At 37.1% G+C, this 24833-nt stretch overlaps 1 protein-coding gene and 1 long non-coding RNA gene across 2 annotated transcripts; one reads left to right on the top strand and one right to left on the bottom strand.

Moving 5' to 3' along the window:
- Positions 1 to 4170: 4170 nt before the first annotated feature.
- LOC122428374 lies at positions 4171 to 20115 on the bottom strand. Its single transcript, XR_006265691.1, has 3 exons — positions 19987 to 20115; positions 13150 to 13153; positions 4171 to 4188 (listed from the first exon to the last, which is right to left on the bottom strand). It is a non-coding gene; the product is annotated as an uncharacterized LOC122428374 (long non-coding RNA).
- LOC122428372 (UDP-glucuronosyltransferase 2B4-like) lies at positions 6705 to 22924 on the top strand. The gene is made up of 6 exons (XM_043448356.1): positions 6705 to 7448; positions 8293 to 8441; positions 13349 to 13480; positions 15970 to 16057; positions 17147 to 17366; positions 22431 to 22924. The coding sequence occupies exons 1-6, from the start codon at positions 6731 to 6733 to the stop codon at positions 22708 to 22710; spliced, it is 1587 nt and encodes a 528-aa protein (XP_043304291.1). The 5' UTR covers positions 6705 to 6730; the 3' UTR covers positions 22711 to 22924.
- Positions 22925 to 24833: the final 1909 nt, after the last annotated feature.

The following is a 24833-nucleotide window of genomic DNA, read 5'->3' as shown; positions in this document are numbered from 1 at the left end:
CCCAATATATTATAATAAGTATGTGATGTATGTGAAGTTGCTCAGGTGTCTGACTCTTTGCGACCCTATGGACTGTAGCCCACCAGGATCCTCCATCCATGGGATTTTCCAGGCAAGAATACTGGAGTCGGTTGCCATAATGGAATGTAATTTTACAAAAATACTAATTAATTATACTATACCCCTGAAATAACACACAAGTGTAAATCAACTACACATCAACGTAGATAAATAGATATAGACAGCAAATTTTGCACCTTGACTTCCCACTTCTTTTTCTTTTAATTTGTAACTGTTCTGGGTCTTGCAGCACAGGCTTTCTTCTAGTCGCAGAGAGTGAGGGCTACTCTCTAGTTGTGGTCCACAGGCTCCTCACTGAGGTGGATTTTCTTGTTGCAGAGCACTGGCCCTAGAATGCATGGGCTTCAGTAGTTGAAATGCATGGAATCACTAGTTGCAGTTCCCCAGCGCTAGAGTGCAGGCTGAATAGCTGTGATTCACTGGTTTAGTTTCCCTGCAACATATAGGATCTTCCTGAACCAGGGATCAAGCCTGTGTCTCATGCATTGGCAGACTGATTCCATACTACTGAGCCATTTTTGAAGCCCCAACACTCCCATTTCTGAAAAGGCAACATGATATATTCCATGAACAAATTCTTACATGAAGTAAGAATAACTACTGAAAGTTATATTTTAAAACAACTATTTAGTGCCCAGAAAGTGCTCTAAAGATATACAGCAAGTAAAGACACATTTATTTCAGAAAAATACATTAACAGAAAAATCATTGAAAGCCTTTGTCATTTAAACCTAAAACAGCTCCCTCTCTCATCATCCTTATTCAGAAATCTAGACTCTACTCTGGGTAGATTCAGAAAGAACACTAGGCTCTCACTACCCACAGCTCCCTTTTGAGTGTTATTGTATCATCTTAGAAGAGTTTAGCCACTTGAATTTCTCACACATAGACACACATATCCCCTACTTATGGGTTACAGTGGCTAATTTTCAGATAAGTATGGCCATCAAAGTTCTCCCTTCTTCCAACAGCTCCACTAGTAGGGCAGAGGTTCTATTCAGGCACAGAATATTGAGAATACTGAATCCCAAATAGTTGTTTGCCCAGCTCATTCATAAATGGAAGTTCCATGATGAAAAGGAAAACTAAAAATCGACACTACTGTTTACACACAAAAGAGGGATGTCACAGAGAGAGACATGTGCCACACTGTTCCTATTCCCAGCTCTGAAGAGAAAATTCAGAAAGTTTGACCAGAGGGAGACTTGGGATATAAAAGCTATTCTTAAGTTGCTCACTTAAGAGAAAAAGAGCCTGAAAAGGTCAAGTTTATGAGCGCCCACAAACTATGAAAGATTTGTTAGTAAACATTTCAGCGGAAGCTAATTGTTTAATGACAGATACAAGCTAAACATTGACAAGCTAGTTTATCAGAGAAAATCAGAGAAAGACATGGCTAAAAAGAGCAGTCCTGAGGTCAGAACACACTTCAAACACTGACTTCTAAAACTATCCTTGCAAGGGGTCAGATTCTAGAGCAATTTATGCACCCAAGATGTTATCAACAGCTATAACACAATCACTCAACAACTGATGAAATCTAACAGTATGAAGTTCAGTTCAGTTCAGTTCAGTTGCTCAGTCATGTCCGAATCATTGTGACCCCATGAACTGCAGCACACCAGGCCTCCCTGTCCATCGCCAACTCCCAGAGCCTACCCAAACTTATGTTCATTGAGTCGATGATGCCATACAACCATTTCATCCTCTGTCGTCCACTTCTCCTCCTGCCCTCAAGCTTCCCCAGCACCAAAGTCTTTTCAAATGAGTCAGCTCTTCACATCAGGTGGCCAAAGTATTGGAGCTTCAGCTTCAACATCAGTCCTTCCAATGAACACCTAGGACTGATCTCCATTAGGATGGACTGATTGGATCTCTTTGCAGTCCAAGGGACTCTCAAGAGTCTTCTCCAACATCACAGTTCAAAAGCATCGATTCTTTGGTGCTCAGCTTTCTTTATAGTCCAACTCTCACATCCATACATGACTACTGGAAAAACAATAGCCTTGATTAGACAGACCTTTGTTGATAAAGTAATGTCTCTGCTTTTTAATACTCTGTCTAGGTTGGTCATAACTTTCCTTCCAAGGAGTAAGCATCTTTTAATTTCATGGCTGCAATCACCATCTGCAGTGATTTTGGAGCCCAGAAAAATAAAGTCAGCCACTGTTTCCACTGTTTGCCCATCTATTTGCCATGAAGTGATGGGACCAGATGCCATGATCTTAGTTTTCTGAATGTTGAGCTTTAAGCCAACTTTTTCACTCTCCTCTTTCACTTTCATCAAGAGGCTCTTTAGTTCTTCTTCACTTTCTGCCATAAGGGTGATGTCACCTGCATATCTGAGGTTATTGATATTTCTCCCGACAATCTTGATTCTAGCTTGTGCTTCATCCAGCCCAGCGTTTCTCATGATGTACTCTGCATATAAGTTAAATAAGCAGGGTGACAGTATACAGCCTTGACATCCTCCTTTTCCTATTTGGAACCACTCTGTTGTTCCATGTCCAGTTCTCACTGTTGCTTCCTGACCTGCATACAGGTTTCTCAAGAGGCAGGTCAGGTGGTCTGGTATTTCCATCTCTTTCACAATTTTCCCCAGTTTATTGTGATCCACACAGTCAAAGGATTTGGCATAGTCAATAAAGCAGAAATAGATGTTTTTCTGGAATTCTCTTGCTTCTTCAATGATCCAGCAGATGTTGGCAATTTGATCTCTGGCTCCTCTGCCTTTTCTAATACCAGCTGGACACATCTGGGAGCTTCACATATTGCTGAAGTTTTGCTTGGAGAATTTTGAGCATTACTTTACTGGCATGTGAGAGGAAAGGAGAGAGTTAAAAGAAGAGTGCTACTAAAAGCACAGTCTGCCCAGGTAGTGTGAATATTGTGGTGGCTGCACCCTCCAAATAGCTGCATCAGACGCTTTACCCTGTAAAGGAAAGAGACTTTATTAAAATAGTCCATGTAGTCACTAAACATATATCAGTAACAAGACATGGAATTAGAGTTGCTACACTCCATTGTCTGAAGATAATATCTTAACAATAATTTCACAAGACATATAAAGAAATATAAACATGTGACCTAAATGGTGAAAAAAAAACAGTCAATAGAAACTGCCTATGAAAGGACTGATGGTTGGCTCTAATAAGGAAAAACTTCAAATTAGCTAATGTCAATGGGTTCAGTGACCCAAAGGAAACTACCAAAAAGACAAAACACTGGAATAAATAAAATGAGAAACTAAAATAAAAATCTAGTGACCATAAGAGACTATTGGGTATCATTATATTCCTTCAAATTGGAGAACTTAGGAGAAATGTATAAATTGTTGGAAGCATACAACCTATCTTCACGAAACTATGATTAAAGAATAAAGGTATAATAAAAATGTACATCTAATAGAGTCTAAAAATAAGAAATAGAAATCATATTTTACAAAAATAACAAATGGAAATTTTGGAGTTGAAGTATACTCTATTTGAAATGAAAAATTCACTAGTTGGAATGAATAAGAAGCTGATGAAAAAGCAAGTGAACTTTAAGATAGATCAATAAAATAATATAATCCAAAGAACAGAGATGAAAAATGAACAGAGGGTTAGAGAATATTGGTACATAATAAAGCACACTAACATACACAAAAGAAAGCTAAAGTCAGTAAACCTTAAAGCACTAAAGAAAAATAATTCAAACTTTCAAGGGAATACCAAGATACTGCTTATATCTTATGAGAAACAGTGGATGCTCTCTGGCAGTGAGATGATATAGTCAAAATCCTGATAGTCAAAACTGTCAGTCAAAAATTCTATATCAAACAAAGTCATCATTGTTCAATCTCCCAGTCATGTCCAACCCTTGAGATGCCATGGACTGCAGCCACCAGGCCTCTCTGACCCTTGCCATCTCCCAGAGTTTGCCCAAGTTCATGTTCTTTGCATCTTTCATGCCATCCATCCATCTCATCTTCTGACACCCTCTTCTGCCCTCAATCTTTCCAGAATCAGGGACTTTTATGAATCAGCTGTTTGCATCAGATGACCAAAATACTGGAATTTCAACTTCAGTGTCAGTCCTTCCACCAAGTATTCAGAGTTAATTTCCCTTAAGATTGATGGTTTGATCTCCTTGCTGTTCAAGAGACTCTCAGGAGTCTTCTCCAGCACCATAGTTCAAAGCCATCAATTCTTTAGCTCTCTGCCTTCTTTATGGTCCGACTCTCACAACCTTACATGACCACTGGGAAGATCATTGCCTTGACTATACAGACCTTGTCAACAGAATAATGTCTCTACTTCTTAACACAGTCTCTAGGTTTATCATAGCTTTCCTGCCAAGAAGCAAACATCTGATTTCAAGGCTGCAGTCACCATCTGCATTGATTTTATAGCCCAAGAAGAGGAAATCTGTCACTACTTCCATATTTTCCCCTTCTACTTGCCATGAAGTAATGGAGCCAGATGCCATGAGCTTAGTTTTTTAATATTTAGTTTTAAGCCGGCTTTTTCACTCTCCTCCTTTATCCTCATCAAGAGGCTCTTTAGTTCCTCTTTGCCTCTGCCATTAGAATGGTATCATCTGCATATCTGAGGTTGTTGATGTTTCTCCCACCTATCTTGATTCCAGCTTTTAACTCATCCAGCCCAGCATTTCTCATGAGATCAAATGAAACACTCTTTCAAAACTGAGGGCAAAATATAGATAGTCCTCTACCCTTATCCACCCAAAAAGAATACATTGCTGGGAAATCTACCTTACGGAAGAAAACTGAAGGAAAGCCTATGGTTTAAGAAAGTAAACCCACTACAATATTGTAAAGTAATTAGCCTCCAACTAATAAAAATAAATGAAAAAAAAAAAAAGAAAGAAAGAAAGTAAACCCAGGCTGCAATTCTAATCACCATGATAAACCAAAGAGCACTGGTAAAGGTAAGAAATTATATAAGACAGTATAAGTGCATATAGGTTTCTCAGATGACACTAGTGGTAAAGAACCCAGCTGCCAATGGAGGAGACATAAGAGACATGAGTTTGATCCCTAGATCAAAAAGAGTCCCCTAGAGAAGGGCATAGCAATCTACTCAGTATTCTGGCCTGAAGAATCCCATGGACAGAAGTGCCTGGCAGGCTTCAGTCCATAGGGTTGCAGTGAGTCGGACACTACAGAAGCAAATTAACACACACACAAACACACACACACAAGTGCATTGATCTTCTCCTATTCTTTCTTAACAAATATAAAAAGCAGTCATGTAAAACATGCATATAGTTGTATTTGTAGACATATGACATATTGTTAATATATTTTAGAGGTAAGGGGAATGTATCAGAGTTAAAGGCCCTGAGATGACAGGGCTCAGGCCCAGGGGACAGGTGCTGTACCTGGGAAGCTCAGCCTGGGGATGATGAGTCAAAGCACCACTTCTGACCACAGAGGAAGTCAGACCATCAGCAGTATGTTCCTAGTAATGACCTATCAGAGCCACAACTTGGGACCCATGGCTGGGATACAGAGAAGCACTGATATGAACATGGTAATTGTGGATCAGAACCCTGACTAGGACCCATGGTGAGGCACAGAGTATCTGCACTGTTGCCCCAGCAATGACAGGCCAAAGCCATGACTCAGGACCCAGGAATGGTGTGTAAAACAGCAGCAGCTCAGCCTAGGTAATGGCCAGTCAAAACCAAGACTAGGACTAACAGGGTGAGACCCAAATAAACAGCAGCATGGCCACAGTTATTATAAGACAAATCTGGGGGCAAGGCACAGATCAGAAACTCCAGTTGCACAGATGGTAAGGCACTGTGACATCTCAATCAGGGAAAGCAGGGTTCAGAGTGATGGGGAGACTCGACCCCAAGATCAGGTCTCACCACAGTGAAATTTCAGCCTCAGGAAAGACACAGCCGCAGGGACCCTGGGCAGCTCTGTCAGCTGAATCAGTGTAGGTGCGCACTGTGGAAGTGCTCAGGAGCAAGGCTGCAAAGGTCATGATGATGAGGTTGCCGGAATTCCCCTGTACTATTTTTCCCCATGAGCTGAAATCCCTCTGAGGGGATCCCTGGCAGTGCCAAGCTCCTCTGAGCTAGAGGAAGGGGTGGGAGAGGTAAACTCTTTTCCACACTTTTCTACATGGTGATCCTCAGACTTCGCAATATACACGGTTTCTACTGCTTCTTCATTATAGTCCAGAAATTTCCCAAAGTAATTTGTAGTTGTTCCTTTATTGTTTTTGCTATTTTTGTGAAAGATACAGGTGTTAGGACCTCCTAACCATGCATCTTGTTGATGTCACCCTTCTCTAATTCTGTGTCAAGGAAACGGCAGACACAAGAGCCTCTCACTTACAGTGATTTACACTAGTCTTCTTTCCTACATAATATAATTGATTTGCATGTAAACGTTCATCAACTTTTAGACTGGCGACAGTGGTGATAAAACAACATTGAACACACTGCATAATCTCGATGTGTTCTACACTTTGCCCTTTCACCTGATTTCCACATCTGCTGACTGTATGCATAATCTAATTACTTTAGGCATAAGAGTTATAATTTAACTACTGATTGATGTCTTCTGTATATAAGCCTGAGCAATAGAAAAAATCTGCAGTAACTGCTTAAAGTACTGCATATAAACAAGATGTCTATGAAGTGGCTCTCACTTCTGCTGCTACAACTGACTTGCTCCTTTAGCTCTGGAAGTTGTGGAAAGGTGCTGGTGTGGCCAATGGAATATAGTCATTGGATGAATATGAAGACAATTCTGGATGAACTTGTCACAAGGGGTCATGAGGTGACTGTTTTGATACCTTCAGCTACCACTTTCATTGATTCCAAAAAAACATCTTCTCTCAAATTGGAGATTTTCCCTGTATCTTTAATTAAAGAAGAAAATGAGGATTTTCTCAAATATTTTGTTGGGAAATGGACACGTGCAGTGAGAGATTCCTTTTGGAATCATCTTTCAACAGTGAAAAGTTTATTCTGGGAATATTCTGATATTTTAATGAAGATCTGTAGAGAAGTTGTTTCAAATAAGAAACTTATGACAAAACTGCATGAAGAAAGGTTTGATGTCATTTTTGCAGATGCTGTTGGACCCTGTGGAGAGCTTCTGGCTGAAGTACTTAAAATACCATTCATGTACAGTCTCTACTCCTCACCTGGATCTTCAGTTGAAAAGAAGAGTGGAAGGCTTCCATTCCCACCATCCTATGTACCTGTTATGTTTTCAGAATTAAGTGATCACATGACATTCATGGAGAGGGTCAAAAATATGATATATGTACTCTATTTTGACTTCTGGTTCCAGGCATTCAATGAGAAGAAGTGGAATCAGTTTTACAGTGAAGTACTAGGTAAGTCATGGGTTTAATTGGTAGCATTAAATCCTATCTTTATAGAGCCTTGGAAAGTGAGTTTGTATAAATATAAATTCACTGAAATTTGTATCAAATAAGTGAAACTTTCAAATAAAAATGTAAAATATCCATCAATCTTATAAATATCATGAAATGAAAACACTTAATTATAGGGTGAGGTACAAACTTGTAGCCCTTTACTAGTACTGGATACCAGGAAGTCATATACCACAATTTGAAGCATGTAGTACTTTTGCAAGTGACTATCTATCAACTTACAGAAGTCCTTTTTTTTAACTTAAAAAATTGAATCACTAAAAATCTCATAAAATGTCTTGGTAAATGAAGACATGTACACTGATAATTAAACACATATTTGTAGCTCAAGTATCTAGGTAGCATTTAGAAATTGTTTCTACTTGTGTAGCTCAGTTTTCAAATAGTATTATATTATATCATATCATCCTATCTAATATTTGTCAAAGAACAGTTACATTGAAACATATTCGGTCACATCAACCCAAAGTCCTTTATAAAACTTACCTAACTTACCTAACATGGGCTTCCCTGGTGGCTCAGATGGTAAAGAATCCACCTGCAATGCAGGAGACCTGGGTCCATTCCTGAGTTGGGAAGATCCCCTGAAGGAGGGCATGGCAACCCACTCCAGTATTCTTGCCTGGAGAATCCCCATGGACGGAGGAGCCTGAAGGGCTACAGTCCATGGGGTCGCAAAGAGTCAGACACGACTGAGAGACTAAGCACAATATATATACACACACAGCAATATTCTCATTTGATCCAACATTAGTTGTTGTTTTTGTTTTTATTTCACTTTCAGGAAGGCCCACTACATTAGTTGAGACAATGGGGAAAGCTGAAATGTGGCTCATTCGAAACTATTGGGATTTTTCATTTCCTCGCCCACGGCTACCAAATTTTGAATTTGTTGGAGGCCTCCACTGCAAACCTGCCAAACCCCTGCCTAAGGTCACCTGCTCCTCTTTGTTCTTCTTTGTTAACTTTGTGTTTGCAATAGGAATCATGTTGTATTCTTTATTTAAAATGTTTGATTACAGTGAGTCAGATGTGGGAAGCTGGATATAGTGAACTTCCAGTTAGAAATTGATATATGTCTATGTCAACAAAAATATCTGAAATGTCTTAACATCACATAAACAGAATATGCTAGGCACTTTGAGAATATGTTAAATTATGACTTCACTATTCAACACATAATGAAGTATCAGACATTTATAGTTATATTATTATACAAAAATATAGTAAATATATAATGCATATTTTAATATTAACTTAATATTAGTTATAATTATAATAGCATAATTATCCTAGTATAGGATAATTATATATATAACTTATTTGGAGAGTGCTAATATAGAGAAATGGTGCAGACAGTTTCTGCCACCGGACACTCCACCTAGAAAGACAGAATACAAGGAAGTCATAAAAAATGTGTAAAAGTTTTATAATAAGAAAAGACTACTGTGCTAAAGAAACACCCAGCATGAATCATAGGAATATCTGAAAGATGGTCATGAATAAACAGAAGGGATAGGGCAGGGATAGAAGAAGATAGAAAAGAAAAGCAGGTAGAGAATGACAGTTCCCAAGAAGTCCAAGTTCAGTCTAAACAAGAAGGGGTTAAGTAAAGAGGCTGATAATGCTGGTGAGGTGAATTGGAAACAGATAATTATTGACATTAGAAAAGTCTAGTAGGAGTACCGGCAAGAACATTGAAAGGAATAAGAAAGAGATATGGTCACATATCCTTAAAAAAAAAAGAAAACAAACAAAAAAACAGGATGTAGTCATTGGGTTGGATTGTAAAGGGTAGAGCGTGGGAAAGGGGAATATTCAGCAGGTTGTCCAAGATACAGGCAACATCTTCATAGAGATAGTTCAGTTCAGTCGCTCAGTCGTGTCCGACTCTTTGTGACCCCATGAATCACAATCGCCAGGCATCCCTGTCCATCATCAGCTCCCGGAGTCTACCCAAACCCACAGGACAAGACTAAATCATATAATGGTAGCAACCTCACATTGTTGTTGAGGGAAAAATTGTAAGTACAGTTGAAACATACAAAATGTCAGTAGCATCTAATGATCCAGAAGAAATATTAACTATCTTCATTATTCTTATTTTGTTACTATAACATACTATCTTTAACCCAATGTTTGCCAAGAATCTTACTGAAATTGAGATGATTTTCCTAATCAAGATTATATTATTGAGAAAGCTGTTGAAGTAGATAACCCATTGTTGCTATCTAGTCGCTAATTTGTGTCCAACTCTTTTGCACTCCCATGGACTGTAGCCCACCAAACTCCTCTGTCCACGGGATTTCCCAAGCAAGAATACTGGAGTGGGTTGACATTTCCTTCTCCAGGGGACCTTCAAGACCCAGGGGTGAAACTTGCATCTCCTGCATTGCAGGCAAATTCTTCTAACACTGAGCCATCAGAGAAGTCCCACGCAGTTTTTAAAAAATAAATTTTAAAAGTTTACTAAATTAAAAACTTAAGTTAATGCAAATAATTTAATAAATTTAATAAATTTTACTAAAGCAAATTTAATTTAATTTAACATATTTAAGTTAAAATTTTAAATTTTAAGAATATTTAAGGTTTGGCAATCAGGTGAGCAAGATGACTAAAATATTTTTGTAAGTTTTAAGGCTCTAGCTAAAATGAACAACAATTCTTCAACAATATAAATGAATGTATGTATAAATCTATATTTTCATAAAAATGCTAATTGCACTAAATCAGCTATAATGAGATATTCAGAAGTAAAATAAGCAAATAAGTAAAATAAATAAATAAAAATAAATAAATAAATAAATAAAATAAGTAAAATAAGAAGTATTAAAATGTCACGATTTTCCTGAAGGTTAAAAAAGAATGAAAGCTAAAATTACAATTTTCATGATATATGTCATAATTCATATTTCATTATAGAAGTAGATAAAGATTAGAAGTAAAACACAAATTTTAGCATCGTGGCTTCAAGGTCCATCTATGTTATCGAAATTGGCAGGATTTCTTTCTTTCTCATGGGTGAGTAACATTCCATTCTGAGTGTGTCTGTGTGAAACCTCTTTTTTTTCAACAACCCATAAGTTGTTTCCTACCTATTGTGAATAATGCTACAATAAACATGGGAGCATATATATCTCTTTGCTATCCTGTTTTTATTTTTATTTTTTTTTGGCTGCATACCCAGAAATGGGATAGCTGGGTCATACAGAAGATCTATTTTTAATTATTTTAGGAACTTTCATTTTGTGTTCTCTAAGAGCTAAACAGTTTACATTCCCACTGACAGTGGGACACTTTTCTCTGCCTTCTCACAACACATCTCTTCTTAGTTGCAGACTTTCTTACAAGTGTGAGGTAATAGCTCACTGTGATTTTGAAATACATTTCCCTGATGATTAGTGTATTGAGCATCTTTTCATATACCTGGTGGCCATTTAGACATTTTCTTTGGAAAATGTCAATTTGTTAATCTGCCCATTCTTTAATTAAATTTTGTAGTATGAGTTCTGTATATATTCTGGATATTACCCTCCTTGCCCGATATGTGGTTACAAAATCATTTTTGTTCCATTCTGCAGGTTGCATTTTCATCTTGTTGTTTGTTTCTTTTGTTATGAAGAAACTTTTAAGTTTGACACAGTCCAATTTGTTGATTTTTTTTTCTTTTATTGTGGTTGTGATGTCATATCAAAAATCATTTTCAAAATCAAATGTAGGGAGTTTCATTCCTGTTTTCTTGTAGGTAGGAGTGTCATAGTATCTGGTCTTATGCTTAAATCTTTGATTCATTCTGAGTTATTTTTGTGAGTGGTATAAGATAAGAGCCTCATTTCATATTTTTGCTTTTCAATTTTCTCAGAAAGTAAAGAAGTGACTATTATTTACCCATTGGGTATTCTTGTTTCCCTTGTTGAATATTGGTTGACTATATAGTGAAAGAGGAAAGTAAAAAGCTGGCTTAAAGCTCAACATTCAGAAAACTAAGATCATGGCATCCGGTCCCATCACTTCATGGCAAATACATGGGGAAACAGTGGAAACAGTGGCTGACTTTATTTTTCTGGGCTCCAAAATCACTGCAGATGGTGATCGCAGCCATGAAATTAAAAGATGCTTACTCCTTGGAAGGAAAGTTATGACCAACCTAGACAGTGTATTAAAAAGCAGAGATATTATTTTGCCAACAAAGGTCTGTCTAGTCAAGGCTATTGTTTTTCCAGTGGTCATGTGTGGATGTGAGAGTTGGATTGTGAAGAAAGCTGAACGCTGAAGAATTGATGCTTATGAACTGTGGTGTTGGAGACGACTCTTGAGAGTCCCTTGAACTGCAAGGAGATCCAACCAGTCCATCCTAAAGGAGCTCAGTCCTGGGTGTTCATTGGAAGGACTGATGCTGAAGCTGAAACTCCAGCACTTTGGCCACCTCATGCGAAGAGTTGACTCATTGGAAAAGACCCTGATGCTGGGAGGGATTGGGAGCAGGAGGAGAAGGGGACGACAGAGGATGAGATGGCTGGATAGCATCACCGACTCAATGGGCATGAGTTTGAGTAAACTCCGGGAGTTTGTGATGGACAGGGAGGCCTGGCGTGCTGCGGTTCATGGGGTCGCAAAGAGTCAGACATGACTGAGCGACTGAACTGAACTGAATAGGGAAATGAAGTACTAATGACTAACCTAAAATAATTCTCAAAAAATCTTCCTGGAATATAAATGATTTAGTAGACCTATAATAATAAGGAATTACAGATGAATTAAATCCTGCAGTGTAGCTTCTAAAAATCTATGCTAGTAATTAACAACATAACTGACGCAGAGTCTGAGTAAAATACTATTTAACAGTACCTCCTTGTCACTACTGTGTACTGGCTCTATCTCATTTCCTGCTTATACAAAAACACCTTTGCACAATTATACATAATAAAAGAAATGACCTCATGTGACCCATTTCCCTCCAAGTACTTCCAAGGGATGAAGTATGTTAAAAAACAAACAAACAAACAAAAAAAAACAGTCATTACTGAAAATATAGTTTACTCAAGATATTTTAAAATATTTTTTAGTGTTAAATATTTATTAGCATATGTGACCAAAGTCCAAGATGCGAAGTTAGCATGTTCAAGAACGTAGTGGGGTGCAGGGAAAGGGGATCAGTCTATAAACAAGCTATATAGCATGTGGTAAGAATAATGTACACTTTCTAGTATATAACCTATCTATGCAGCTCAGCAATTCCTCTGGGTGAAATGTTTGCACAACGTCTAAGTAAAAGCTGTATTCACAGGACCCAAGAAGTTGGGCAACCCAAGTGTCCATCAAGAGACAAAACAATAAGTAAAATGTCATATGCAGAAGGATGAAATATTGCTTATCTTTAAAAGGAAATTCTGACACGTCACAACATAAATGAACCTTACGCTGAGTGAAATAAACCAATCAGAAAAAGACAAACACTGTAGGATTTAACCTATAAGAAGTATCCAGACTAGTTACATTTGCAGAAACACAGGGTAGTATGAAACTTGCCAGAGGCTAGAGAAAGAGGGAATGGAGTTTTTTAATGAGCATCGACTTCCGGTTCTGCCAGATGAAAAAGTTCTGGAGATCGGCTGCATGGTGTGAATATAATTTACACTACTATACTATACATTTAGGAATGATTAAGTAAATTTTATGTTATGTGTGTCCTTCTAAAATATTTTTTAAGAAGCCACTACTCTAATATCTTCAGACTATATCTTATTTTCTCTCTTTAGTTACTTTCATCAATCCCTTAAATAATGTCTGCTATGCTGCTGCTCTTTTGTGATGGAACAAATTCTTTTTTTTTTTCACAGGAAATGGAAGAGTATGTGCAGAGCTCTGGAGAAAATGGTATTGTGGTGTTTTCATTGGGGTCAATGGTCAGTAACATGTCAGAAGAAAGAGCCAATGTGATTGCATCAGCTCTTGCCCAGATACCACAAAAGGTACACACAGTAACTTAATAGTGGATAACTATTTAATGAGTTTGTAAAAAACTGTATAAAAGGTCTGGTTTTTCTGCCAGAAAGGTAACTAATATGGTAGCTCCAATATATATCATATATATATGCATCATATATATATGCATCATATATATATATATGCATCATATACATATATATATATATGTATAAACCAGACTATACATGGCAGGTGCTATAGCCATGCAGGGACTGTCTTTGATAGATAACAATTTTAGATTGATACTATAATCAAAATGATGATATTTAGAGATGCAGTGTGAATTTGGATATTTTAATGGTATTGTGGGTGGGAAAAGAAACCAGCAAATTCTGCCTGACATTTGTTCCTTTTCCTTGAAGGACTCCTGAGGACATGATACACATAACAGATGTTCTCAGAAGTTAAAATGTAACAGTAAGCATAGTAGAACAATCATGTTAAGTAATAGGGATAAAAGCCTGAAAAGTTCCATGCAATTTGTACTCCCCAGATAATCCTGGTCCCTTTTATTTCCCCTACATTTTAAAACAGCTCTATTCACTATGCTTTTCAGGGAACTATTCAGAGAAAAGATGACCAGGACTCCCCAAGCTTCCTTTAGATCCCATCCAGTCACAGTGACTTAGAGAAAGAGGAACATCAGCCTTCCAGGCTAACTGTGAACTTTCGAAGTCTGAGCCAGGAAGATCAAAGAGAAAGTGTGAAGACAAGGTCCTGCCCTTAATGTGAATCCTATGCATTGTGAAATCTGGCCCTTACTGAACTCTGCTTCTAAACTATCACGTTACTCCTTCTGATTGAGGAGGGAGAAGGGATATAAGAAGCAGTCAAGTATAAAGAAGACTGGCATGGAGAAGTTCAGCTGCCTCCTTTTCCCCATAATATATAGTAGCAATTTATTTTCTAATGTATAAGATATCCCTTGATTCTTTGTTTAATTGTGAACTACTTTATGTTTGCTATCAGATAGACTTCAATAATAGCCTATGGTTAATTTTGCTGAAAAATTAAAGACTTACTTTACATTCATTCACAGAGCAAGTAGAAGTTAGTGAAGTCGCTCAATCGTGTCCGGCTCTTTGCGACCCCATGGACTGTAGCCTACCAGGCTCCTTCATCCATGGAATTTTCCAGTCAAGAGTACTGGAGTGGATTGCCATTTCCTTCTCCAGGGGATCTTCCCAACCCAGGAATAGAACCCGGGTCTCCCGCATTGCAGGCAGATGCTTTACCATCTAAGCCACCATCTAAGCCCAGGGAAGTAGAAGTTAAACACTAGCAAATTATAATCCAGCTTATAAGAATTGCTTGGAATTCCAAAATTGTTCCTTATTTTGGCACTGGACCTGGTGGTGGTGGTTTAGTCGCTAAGTTGTGTCCAACTCTTGGAACCCCATGGACAGAGGAGCCTGGCAGGCTACTGTTCATGAGATTCTCCAGGCAAGAATACTAGAGTGGGTTTTTGTTTCCTTTTCCAAGGGATCTTCCCAACCCACGAATCAAACCTGGGTCTTCTGCATTGTAGGCAGATTCTTTACCAACTGAGCTACAAGGAAAGCCCAGGAGACCTAGAGACTGAACCTAGAGACCACATTAATCAATGAAGTCAATGCTTTGTGCTTCAATGTTGAAGTTTCCAGGATCTGTTGAATAAGATTTAACGTCACAGTTTTAGAACTTTTTCAACAGTCTTTTGTCACAAATTACCAACTGGCTCTTCTTTTCCAAATGTAAAGCATTCTAAACCTAGTAATAGTGGTAATACCTTGGATTCATGTCGAAAATTTACAGTTGTCATTGTTTTTGGAAGAAGTGCTAAAAAATTGTAATCTAAATGAAGTACACTTTCTAGGCAACAGTAATTAGCTTATTAATAATTTATAAATAAGCAAAAATATTTATTTCTCTTAAGTGGCCAATGCATGCATTTTCCTCTTTGTAATCAAAATATGTGAAATTCTAATAAAATAACTTGTTATATATAAAGTTGATAAAATCTCTTCCATAACAGCCAAAAAGAAATAAATGAGTGAATATTTGAACTTGAGAGCTAGTATATAAAGAAGGCAAATAAGTGTGTAGGTTATTTGAAATCAGCCACTATCTATCCCATGGACAGAGGAGCCTAGCAGGCTACAGTCCATTGGGGTCACAAAGAGTTGGATATGACTTAGTGACTGAAACAAACAAACAACTATCTTTTTATACTAAAAACAAGACCACCTAGTAATTTTTTAAGTATCTGAATTGGTCATTGAAAATCTCATTTGTCTTTGCCATCATGTGTATATCAAACGTACATATTCCTGTTTATGTTAGTGTATTAATAGTTATCATTACTTAATATGTCCTCATTTTCTTACATGTCACATTGAAGACATGTAATTATGTGTTCTGATTGCTTTAGAATTCTAATGCTGTAACTTTGAAATTCAACTCATAGAATAAGGTATTACCTTTACCTTAACAGGTTCTATGGAGATATGATGGCAAGAAACCAGACACCCTAGGGTCCAATACTCAGCTGTTTAAGTGGATCCCCCAAAACGACCTTCTTGGTAAGACTTGGCAGGAAAAAAATATTGAAAACATGAATAACAGCTGAGCTGAGTAATAGTACTTCAATGGGAAACAAATATATAGAGAATTATTGAAACACTTGAAAAGAAAACTTTACTGCTTTATTTCTATGTACTATGCTAGGGGGAAAATGGGGACAGTTGACAGGGCTTCCCAGTCTGCTCAGTGGTAAAGAATCTTCCTGCCAGTGCAAGAGATGCAGGAGAAGTGGGTTCTATCCATGGGTCCCCAAGATCCTCTGGAGAAGGAAATGGCCACCCATTCAATATTTTTCTCTGTAAAATCCCATGAACAGAGGAGCCTGGTGAGCTTCTGTTCATGGGGTCACAAAGAGTTGGAGAAGATTGAGCGACTGAGTATACACACCCATAACAATTGGCATTTTGCTGTACACGGTCATATCCCTTATGACCAGAATCTTTAGCTGTAATTATTTCTCACTGTAAACTTTTCAATAACTTCTTGGATTGTTGTTCTGTCTCTGAATTCTTTCATCACATCTATCTTTTCCCCTCTGTAGGGGTATGCTGAATGCTACTGAAAATAAGAACTCTCCTTTTATTACCAGTGACTCTTCAATTTCTGTAAGAAAAAAAGTCATAATCATTTTTATGAGATGATAAAACACTCCAAGATAAAAGGTTACTTTTCCTTCCTCTGGTAGCAGTGCCTCTACCATTACCCTTGTCTTTCCCTGACACCATTCCTAATCAGACTAAATGACTCCACTATATCTTTAAGAGAATAATTTCTGACATGCCATCCTCTTTTTCTGCACACGTGTTTTTTTTACCCAGAATGCTCTTTCAAGTTGTTCATCTGCCAATCCTGGATTCATTTGTAAAGTCTAAGTGACTCAGCACTTCTTTCATGAAGCCTTCATTTACCCCTTCAGCAGATGCAGCAGCTACTTCTCTGAGTTCTGAAAGGAATTTAAAAGGATTTTCATATGTGTAATAATCTGTTATTGAAGACACTGTTTCCTTCAGTTACCTTATAATGCACTTTTCTCAATTTATATCTAAGACTTAAAGTTAATAATTTTATTGAAATTCACTCAATCCTAGGTCATCCAAAAACCAAAGCCTTTGTAACTCATGGTGGAAGCAATGGCATTTACGAGGCCATCTACCACGGCATCCCTATGGTGGGCCTTCCTTTGTTTGCTGATCAACCTCATAACATTGTTCACATGACGGCCAAGGGAGCAGCTATCAGATTGGACTTGGAAACAATGTCAACAGAAGATTTGCTCAATGCATTGAAGGAAGTCATTAATAATCCTTCGTGAGTATATTTTTTTCACTAGATACTCTTTCTGGGGAAGTTCTCATATGAAGACTCATTAGTCTTCACATAAACACAATGAGGAGTAAGATTCACTCAATTCAGTCATCAATAACCTATTGTGTCACATTAATATTTTTTCATGGTTTTACGGGAAAGGTTTGTCAGTGGTTTAAAGACAGTGGAGAAATTTTGAAAGATCTAATCATTAGAATAAGAAGAATCAATGAAATGTTAATAGAAGAATTAAGAAGCATTGAGAACGAAGTTAATGTAGGGAAATATAGATGCCCACTTTACTTTCTTTCAGAAAGTGAATTCCAAAAATGTTTAAATCTCTTCTAACAATTTATTTTCAGTAAACAACCTTGACATAATCAATCTGAAATTCCCATTACCTTCAATATTTTCCAAGTTTTCTATGCTAATATTTAGACCCGATCACTGATAAATGGTAAACAGCTAGTACTTTCTGATTAGCCAGTTTCAACTGTGAAAATACTATTTATAAATTTGGGTGTATTCTTGGGCTTTTTGATTGTTACCATTTTTGTCTTGTTTGGAAGAATTATAAAATTTAAACATAATAGACTTGGAAGTGATAAGTTGGGATAGTTCTCTTTTAAAAATTTACACAATTTTTAACTATTATTTTCCATTTAAACCTAGTAGAAAATATTGGTTCTATTTTCAGTGTTGTACAATGCATCCTTGAGCTTATATACTTCTCAATAGCTTTTGCCTCCTACTCTCCCACCCATACATTTCTTTTTTTTTTTATCATTTTTTATTTTTATTTTTTATTTATTTATTTATTTTTATTAGTTGGAGGCTAATTACTTCACAACATTTCAGTGGGTTTTGTCATACATTGATATGAATCAGCCATAGATTTACACGTATTCCCCATCTCGATCCCCCCTCCCACCTCCCTCTCCACCCGATTCCTCTGGGTCTTCCCAGTGCACCAGGCCCGAGCACTTGTCTCATGCATCCCACCTGGGCTGGTGATCTGTTTCACCATAGATAATATACATGCTGTTCTTTCGAAACATCCCACCCTCACCTTCTCCCACAGAGTTCAAAAGTCTGTTCTGTATTTCTGTGTCTCTTTTTCTGTTTTGCATATAGGGTTATCATTACCATCTTTCTAAATTCCATATATATGTGTTAGTATGCTGTAATGTTCTTTATCTTTCTGGCTTACTTAACTCTGTATAATGGGCTCCAGTTTCATCCATTCATTAGGACTGATTCAAATGAATTCTTTTTAATGGCTGAGTAATATTCCATGGTGTATATGTACCACAGCTTCCTTATCCATTCATCTGCTGATGGGCATCTAGGTTGCTTCCATGTCCTGGCTATTATAAACAGTGCTGCGATGAACATTGGGGTGCACGTGTCTCTTTCAGATCTGGTTTCCTCAGTGTGTATGCCCAGAAGTGGGATTGCTGGGTCATATGGCAGTTCTATTTCCAGTTTTTTAAGAAATCTCCACACTGTTCTCCATAGTGGCTGTACTAGTTTGCATTCCCACCAACAGTGTAAGAGGGTTCCCTTTTCTCCACACCCTCTCCAGCATTTATTGCTTGTAGACTTTTGGATAGCAGCCATCCTGACTGGCGTGTAATGGTACCTCATTGTGGTTTTGATTTGCATTTCTCTAATAATGAGTAATGTTGAGCATCTTTTCATGTGTTTGTTAGCCATCTGTATGTCTTCTTTGGAGAAATGTCTGTTTAGTTCTTTGGCCCATTTTTTGATTGGGTCATTTATTTTTCTGGAATTGAGCTGCAGGAGTTGCTTGTATATTTTTGAGATTAATCCTTTGTCTGTTTCTTCATTTGCTATTATTTTCTCCCAATCTGAGGACTGTCTTTTCACCTTACTTATAGTTTCCTTTGTAGTGCAAAAGCTTTTAAGTTTCATTAGGTCCCATTTGTTTATTTTTGCTTTTATTTCCAATATTCTGGGAGGTGGGTCATAGAGGATCTTGCTGTGATTTATGTCGGAGAGTCCACCCATACATTTCTAATGCCCCAAATATGGTAACCAATGAATTGTTCTCTATGTCTGCAAGTCTGTGATAATATTTTGATTCTATCACTGATAAATGGTAAACAATGAAAACATACTAATTTATTCAATTACAGCTATGTAGATACTATTTACAAAGGTAGGTATATTCTGAGTTCCTTTCATTGTCCTTGTTTTTGTCTTATTTGAAGAGGTATTTTGAGATATTACTGTTTAAAAGTCAAATTTATGAAGCCAAAAATATTTGATTTCCAAATCACTTCAGAATATACACGAATTTCAGTAACACAATTAAATTAATATCACAACTGTGATATATATGTTTCCCCTTTATTCATAATGCCTTTATAAAGAAAACATTTTGAGAATTTGTCAGTAATAGTAACACAGTGTGTATCTGTGTTTTATAAGCAGTGTTATGTAAATTTAATCTTAGCACAGCTATTGTCCTAAATGAACAGCAAAGATATTACATTCAGTTCAGTTCAGTCGCTCAGGCATGTCCAATTCTTTGCGACCCCATGAACTGCAGCACGGCAGGCCTCCCTGTTCGTCACCAACTCCCAGAGCCTACCCAAACTCATCGACTGGTTTTATCTCCTTGCAAGTTTGGTCTCCTCAAGTGAGTCTCCTCACTTGAGTCTCCTCAAGTGACTCTCAAGAGTCTTCTCCAATTCAAAAGTATCAATTTTTCAGCGTTCTGCCTTCTTCATGGTTCAACTCTCACATCTGTACATGACTACTGGAAAAACCATACTTTGGCTATATGGGCCTTTGTCAGCAAAGTGATGTCTCTGCTTTTTAATATGCTGTCTATGTTTGCTATAGCTTTCCTTCCAAGGAGCAAGCATCTCTTAATTTCATGGCTGCAGTCACCATCCCCAGTGATTTTGGAGCCTAAGAAAATAATATCTGTTTCCATTTCAACTTTTTTCCTTTCTAATTACCCTGAAGTAATGGGACAGGATGCCACGATCTTAGTTTTCTGAATGTTGATTTTTAAGCTCTAGGTAAGTGACTATACCATTGTGGTTATCCAGGTCATATTAATATTTTTTGTATAGTTCTTCTGTGTATTCTTGCTACCTCTTCTTAATCTCTTCTGCTTCTGTTAGGTCCTTACCATTTCTATCCTTTATTGTACCCATCCTAGCATGAAATGTTCCCTTGATATCTCCAAATTTTTTGTAAAGAGATTTCTAGTCTTTCCCATTCTATTGCTTTCTTCTGATTCTTTGCTTTGTTCACTTAAACGGCCTGGAACTTTGCATTCTCTGGAACACTGCATTCAGTTGGGTATATCTTTCCCTTTCTTCCTTGCCTTTTGCTTTTCTTCTTTTCTCAGCTATTTATAAAGACTTCTCAGACAATCGCATTGCCTTCTTGTATTTTTTCTCTCTTTTTTTTTTTTTTCCCCTTGAGAGTACAGAACTCCATTTTCGGTGCAAAGAATATAATCAGTCTGATTTTTATTCTGACCATTTGGTGATTTCCATATGTAGAGTTGTCTCTTGTGTTGTTGGATAAACGTTTTTGCTATGACCAGTGTGTTCTCTTGACAAAACTCTGTTAGCCTTTGCCCTGCTTCATTTTGCACTCCAAGACCAAACTTGCCCGATACTCCAGGTATCTCTTGACTTCCTACTTAGCATTTCAATTCCCTATCATGAAAAGGACATCTACAATCCCACAGCTTCCAGAAACAGAACCACAATCACAGAAAGCTAACAAAAATGATCACATTCTGCTGTGGTGAAGGGGCTAGTGAACTCAATGAAGCTCTGAGCCATGCTGTGTAAGGCCACCCAAGACAGACAGGTTGTGGCAGAGAGTTATAACAAAAAGTGGTATGCTGGAGAAGAGAATGGCAAACCACTCCAGTATTCTTGCCTGGAGAACTCCATGAACAGAATGAAAAGTCAAACATACTGTTATTTAACACATATTAAGTAACTTCCTTATTGGAGCCTATTCCTATCATATTACAAAACTGTCTCCAGATTACTGCAGTCCTCTCAAAAACACAGCACTCCTCCTGTGTTTTGACAGAAAAGGGAGAGACGTTGCCTCCATTGTTATTGCTTACAGTGTCATCTTGTAACACTTTGTGATTTAGAGTTCTTGAGCTATATCTCTTTATTCTCCCTTCTTTCTTGTCTATTAGTCTATTATCATTTCAACAGTAGAAATGAATGTAATTGCAGTGCCTGGAAGTAAAACGTTGAGCCTTCTCCAGAGTCTTTTAGAACAAGAACCACAACAACAATGCTAGCAAGTATTTACTGCAAGTATACTAGGAATGCCTCCAAGAATCAATACAATATTCTCAAAATATCTTAAAAAAATTATCTCAAAATAATTAGATAGGGTACTATTCCTATCCATTCCATAGAAAAATGAAAAACTGAGGAATAGATTATATCATGAATGGCCCCTCCAATATAAAAATAAAAGTTTTAAAAATAACAAAGCTTTTAAAATTTAATAAACTTAAATCAAATAAAACTGTGGGACAAAAAGAATTTAAAAAGCAGCCAACAAGATAAATGTCAGAATCAGGAATCAAGCACAGACAATCCACTTCAACACTTTGGAATACTACTTCACTAAAGTAAGATCAGCCCTGCCTAGACATGTCTTGGAACCTCATCATAGACTTTTCTGCTATCTCTGGATTATGACAGCATTTTAACACATTTCTATCAGGTCTTTACTAGATAATTCAAACTTTGAACAACAAATCTTGATTTTTGTTGTTGTTGTTTTCTTTCCTTTGAGTACTTAATTCATTCCATTCTTTAGACTACACAAACCCCTCCCATTTTCTTTCTTTCCTTTGTAGCTTGAAATGCTATACATTTAAGAAGTCTTAGCTCTTAAGCTAAGATCTCAAGAATCACTTCACAGGAAAATTACCTATTTTTCTTTAAGTCAGTGATGCATTCTTTGTTTCCATCTGCAAGAAAATTTCACAAATTTTCAATTATAGCTCATTCTATATATTGATGTCTGATTTTCCTTCAGCTACAAAGAGAATGTGATGAGGTTATCAGCCATTCAGCATGATCAGCCTGTAAAGCCCCTGGACCGAGCAGTCTTCTGGATTGAGTTCGTCATGCGCCACAAAGGAGCCAAGCACCTGAGGCCAGCTATCCATGACCTCACCTGGTTCCAGTACCACTCTCTGGACGTGATCGGGTTCCTGCTGGCCTGTGTGGCAACTGCTGCATTTGTCATCACAAAGTGTTGCCTGTTGTGTTACCAGAAGTTTGCTGGCAAAGGAAAGAAAGGGAAAAGAGACTAGCTGTTTCTGAGACCTCAAGCAAGTTTGCCCCGTAGATAGCACTCCTCCAGTTTATTCTAGTAGGAGAAATTATGATAAATTTTCCATCCTCTTGTGACAAAATACAAACTGCACTTTCAAGGGATTTTCTACTTGAGTTAGATATATGGCTTGCCAAGGAAAAACACTGGCAAAAAATTAAATGAAAATAAAACTATAAGCTTATATATTGAAATTTATTACTTTAATTCTAAAGTTGTACTAAAAAGAAGTTAACAAATGTAATTGTTTAACATACCGAGAGTAAAAACAAGGACAATAGCAAGTCTACTCATAGCATCCACATTATTTTGTAGATATTCAGAATTCTTAACTTCATTTTGATGTAGAATTTTTAGTTTCTCCTTGCTATAGAAATTGCTCAATAATTGGAATTCTGTAAAAAGATATATCTTTTAGTTTTATTTGAGAGGCCATTAACAGTTCTTCATTTTACTGCACATCCAGCCTCAGTATCACTTCTTAAAGTTATGGCAAGACATTTGACTTCATCCAGTTTAACTCATTTCCCAGAAGAGTGTTTGTGGAATTAGAAATACAGCAGCTGCTACCTACTTCCTATTATAAAATGGAGATATTTGCAAAAATCTTTAATTTCATGACCTAATTCTCTTTTCTCATTAACTTTTTAGTCACCTATTATTTTCACTCCTTTGATAATGAATGTAAGTTCTCAAGTGTATACTAAGAAAATATATAACCTGTACTACATATAGGGACTATATAAAGGGACTTATTGAATTTTCATTCTCTCCTAATGAACCTGAATATATCTACAGATTGTATTTATATACATATCTAAATCTATATATATTCTTATGAAACTGGACACACCACCACTTAGCTACTTGCAGATATGATGTGATATTCCTTGGGTTTGTTGAACACAGAGTGAGTTAAATACTACTACATTATAATATATTTTGAACTACACTTTAGATCAGTATTTATCATTCTTTTGTCTCTTTCATCAAGGCACTATTGCGTTGTCCCTCCCACAACACTTATACATAAGCAATCCTTTATCATGACAGGAAATAATATAGGAAAAGAAAAAACCATTTTATTTAAACCTAGGTCCACTATGACTGACATAATCAGAAACAATGAGCACAATACAAAAATTACAAATTTTAGGAAAAATCAGTGAATCCAATGAAAGCAATCTGAGAGCACTTATGAAAAATGTGCACCAGAAAAACAGTTTATGATTAAAGTGGTACAGGTGAGGAAACACATTCTTGTCTTATTAATCAAGAGGACCATAATTCACATTATATGATATTCTTTAGCCTAAGGCACAATTGATATTAAAAATAAATTGAAACATTGAGACTTTGGAAATTATAGGAAAATTTACTGTAGAATTTTTGACAGAACCTGTTTAGATAGTTGACACATTGTTTAAGAAAAATAGAATTAATATCCCTTTCCTGGATCACAGTCTTTTTGCCACAAAGGGGCTTGCATAACTAAATGAAGCTATAAGCCATGTCATGTAGGACCACCCAAGATGTATGGCTCACGGTGAAGAGTTCTGACAAAATAAGGTCTGCTAGAGGAGGAAATGGCAATCCACTCCAGTATTCTTCCCAAGAGAATTCCATAAACAGTATGAAAAGGCAAAAAGATGTGACACTAGGAGATGAGCCCCACAGGTCAGAAGGTGTCCAATATGCTGCTGGGGAAGAGAAGAGAGCTATTACTAACAGCTGCAGAAAGAATGGATGGCTGGGCCAAAGCAGAAGCAACACTCAATTGTGGATGTTTCTGGTGGTGAAAGTAAAGTCTGATGCTCTAAAGAATAATATTGCAAGGGAACCCGGAAAGTTAGGTCCATGAATCAAGACAAATGGGATATGGTCAAGCTAAAGATAGAAAGACTGAACATCAACATCTTAGGAACTAGTGAGCTAAAATTAATGGGTTTGGTGAATTTAATTCAGATGACCATTATATCTACTTATGTGGGCAAAAACCCCTCCCTAGAAGGAACAAAGTAGCCCTCATAATCAACAAGAGTTCAAAGTGCAGTACTTGGATGCAACCTCAAAAATGAAGAATAATCTCAATTTGCTTCCAAG

This window comes from Cervus canadensis, chromosome 26 (assembly GCF_019320065.1).
Source record: "Cervus canadensis isolate Bull #8, Minnesota chromosome 26, ASM1932006v1, whole genome shotgun sequence".
NCBI classification, from domain to species: Eukaryota; Metazoa; Chordata; class Mammalia; order Artiodactyla; family Cervidae; genus Cervus; species Cervus canadensis.
Note: the sequence above shows the minus strand (reverse complement) of the source record. Positions and strands in the feature narration are given on the sequence as shown.